General features: G+C 55.0%; 1 protein-coding gene across 1 annotated transcript; it reads right to left on the bottom strand.

Annotated features, from left to right (window-relative positions):
* Positions 1-50: 50 nt before the first annotated feature.
* Positions 51-2,447, bottom strand: CSUI_007296 (uncharacterized protein). The gene is made up of 2 exons (XM_068067444.1): positions 1,562-2,447; positions 51-659 (listed from the first exon to the last, which is right to left on the bottom strand). The coding sequence occupies exons 1-2, from the start codon at positions 2,255-2,257 to the stop codon at positions 369-371; spliced, it is 987 nt and encodes a 328-aa protein (XP_067920580.1). The 5' UTR covers positions 2,258-2,447; the 3' UTR covers positions 51-368.
* Between the last annotated feature and the right edge of the window lie 46 nt (positions 2,448-2,493).

Consider the following 2,493-nt stretch of genomic DNA (forward strand, 5'->3'; position numbering starts at 1 on the left):
AGTCCCTCTTTTACCTGCGTACAGCCCACTGCGCAGCCACGCGATTCTAGGTTTGCACGGTGTCCGAGATCGACTGATGGTGGTCGTCTTCGTGTGGACGAAAGCAGGGTACTCCGGTGGTCTCAAGATAAAACACACTGTCTCCCTAGACCTCTAGTGCCTGTCTTGCTTCTGCTCTCTTTAGAGACAGGATGTACGCGGAGTTGCTTGCAGTTGGGGAAACGGAATCACGGCAAGCGGAGCAGTAGCCCTGGTGCACTTTCGGGTCCGTTGCCTACTTTAGAGAAAACTACCTAACTCGTAGGAATTACATAGAATGTTGCGTACAGCCGTTACAAACCGACGTGTGAATTCGCCGACATTGCATACTAGACTTCACCTGTGAAGACCTCTGCCGCTGTCTGCCGCTCAAAGGAGCATGCGCGTTGCTTGGCCAGGACAGAGATCGCCTCTGTGAGCTCCTCTCCAGTCATCGAAGTTGCGCGGTGCCCTAGGGCTTTGAAAAGCGTGAGACAGAAGCTTCTATTTGCAGACCGAAGCGGCTGTTCCTCAGTGTACAGAACAGTCGCCTGTATGATGTCCTTGACTGTCAGTCCCGACAGAGCTTTCAGAATCACTGGCTTCGCGGCGGCGAGTAGCTGTTCGTCGCGGACTTCTCCCTGCACGAAGGAAGAAAAGGCATGTGCCCCACTCTGACTGTGAAGTGACTGTCTGGGAGCCGAGAGTTTAGCTCTGCGACACACCAAACTATCTCCCACGCAATTACCGAGTCGAGGGCGCTGGCGTCCATACACTAAGAGGAGTCGCCGGCGCCCAATCGCACATAAAAAGAAAATATACTGAAACTGGCAGTGTCCCCTGTGTGAAGAGGCTAGAACCTTAAATGCACGGAGACCAGAGCGTAATGAAGGGCTCAGCCCCGCGATCGCCATCGTCCACGTTGCATTCCGCACGCGGTAAGCAGCTGCCCTGCATCGGAGGACGAAAAGGGTACTTTTGCTACTGTCTCGCTGGGCTACAAGTGGAAGGACTCAAAAAATGTCTCATGTTTTGTCGTTCCGTCCACTGACATCTCGTTCGTTTTGTAACCGAGCGCGCACCCTCGCCCTCTCGGTACTACGCGGCCTCCCTGGCACCATCAGCTCAGTACCATTTTGGTGAGCGGACACCACCTCGTCATGAGCGCCGTGCACTCCATGATCTGACCGTCAGGTTTCTGTCATGTAGGCAGCGCACGTACCAACATAAGCGCTACGCCTCTCCGATGCGTGCCGAGGCTAGAACCAGACATGCGTAAGTAACTGTCCGGAAACCTCTGTCTACCAGGCCCTTGCCTCACACGCCGGAGAAAGATAACGTGACGACTTCATTATCACATGTGTAGCAAGCATATCGCCTGTCGAGTGTTGCTGCTCATAGGTGCGAAGCCTTCTAGCTACGGCCTTCACCCCCGCAAAACGCCCACGAAAGATGTCGTGTGGCGACGGCTGGCCTAATGCGGTCGTGAGTGCTCTACAGCGCGCGCGGATAAACAGATGCATGGGACAAGTCTGAAGCTCACCTGACTGAGCGTGCAGAGAACCTCGAGCAGATGACGGGCTACTGAGCTCCCTGCTCCGTCAGTTTCGTGCTTCCCAGAATTTCTTTCATAGCTCCTGCTCGCCCCCGCGTTCAGATTATAGAGCAGAGCAGAAGCTCGTGTAGTGAGGGCATGCAAGAAAGCCTGTTCTTGAGATAAAGTTGGAGAGAATCTTACTGTCTTAGCAACAACTGCCAGTTCCTCGAAAGCTCTCGTTATGGTGTGCGCTTCCGCATTTACCAACCCCAAACTTGCTGCCCCACTCGCAACAGCCATTCTTTCATTGGTCTCGTAGACCTCCAGTCTATCTACGGAAGCCGGATGTTGCTCTCCTGGGTCGCTCTCCCGTTTCCGCGGGCGCTTTGTCCCCCCCGCGTCCTCTTCAGATTCTCCGTTTTGTCCTGGGTTTTGCCAAGTCGAATGGTGGATCTGCTGCTTCCATTGTCGGAGACGTACAGAGGCCCACAGCCTCCCGAAGTTTGTACTGAGATCGCTTGTAAGACACCCGTCGGCACGACCTGCATTTCCCCTTACAGAGAAAAACGCGGGTAGCGTCTGAAGAAGGTTCTCCACTATCCCTGAATACTGGTCGCTGTGATCTTCCTCCAGGGGTTCGGTTGCCTCTTGGGATGGAACTTGCTCGGGGCCATATCCTCGAGAATCTGTGCGATGCGCCATGTGAGGGTGTTTGGTGTGGTTCCGAGGTTGTGCCTCCCCGTCTTTTGTCCTGCCTTTTTCTTCTCCTTCTGTAGCCGATGAAGCAACTGCGGTGGCGCCGCGCTTTGGTGCAACAAGCCCCGTGGAGTCCGGAGTGTCGTTCACTGCAGCGTCATCCGTTCGAGCTTGTTCTCCGCGGTGCCTGGAGAGCAGAAGTGCTTCCAGGCTGCTCTCCAGGCACCGCGGAGAACAAGCTC

Source organism: Cystoisospora suis (genome assembly GCF_002600585.1).
Source record: "Cystoisospora suis strain Wien I chromosome Unknown contig_3830, whole genome shotgun sequence".
Classification (NCBI taxonomy): Eukaryota; Apicomplexa; class Conoidasida; order Eucoccidiorida; family Sarcocystidae; genus Cystoisospora; species Cystoisospora suis.

What these genes read in the sequence shown, in the direction of transcription:
- CSUI_007296 (XM_068067444.1), bottom strand. Translation starts at nt 2,257, where the DNA reads ATGGCGCATCGCACAGATTCTCGAGGATATGGCCCCGAGCAAGTTCCA. An exon ending in TTCTCTGCACGCTCAGTCAG is followed by an intron (nt 660 to 1,561) that starts GTGAGCTTCAGA and finishes TCCTTCGTGCAG; the next exon opens with GGAGAAGTCCGCGACGAACA.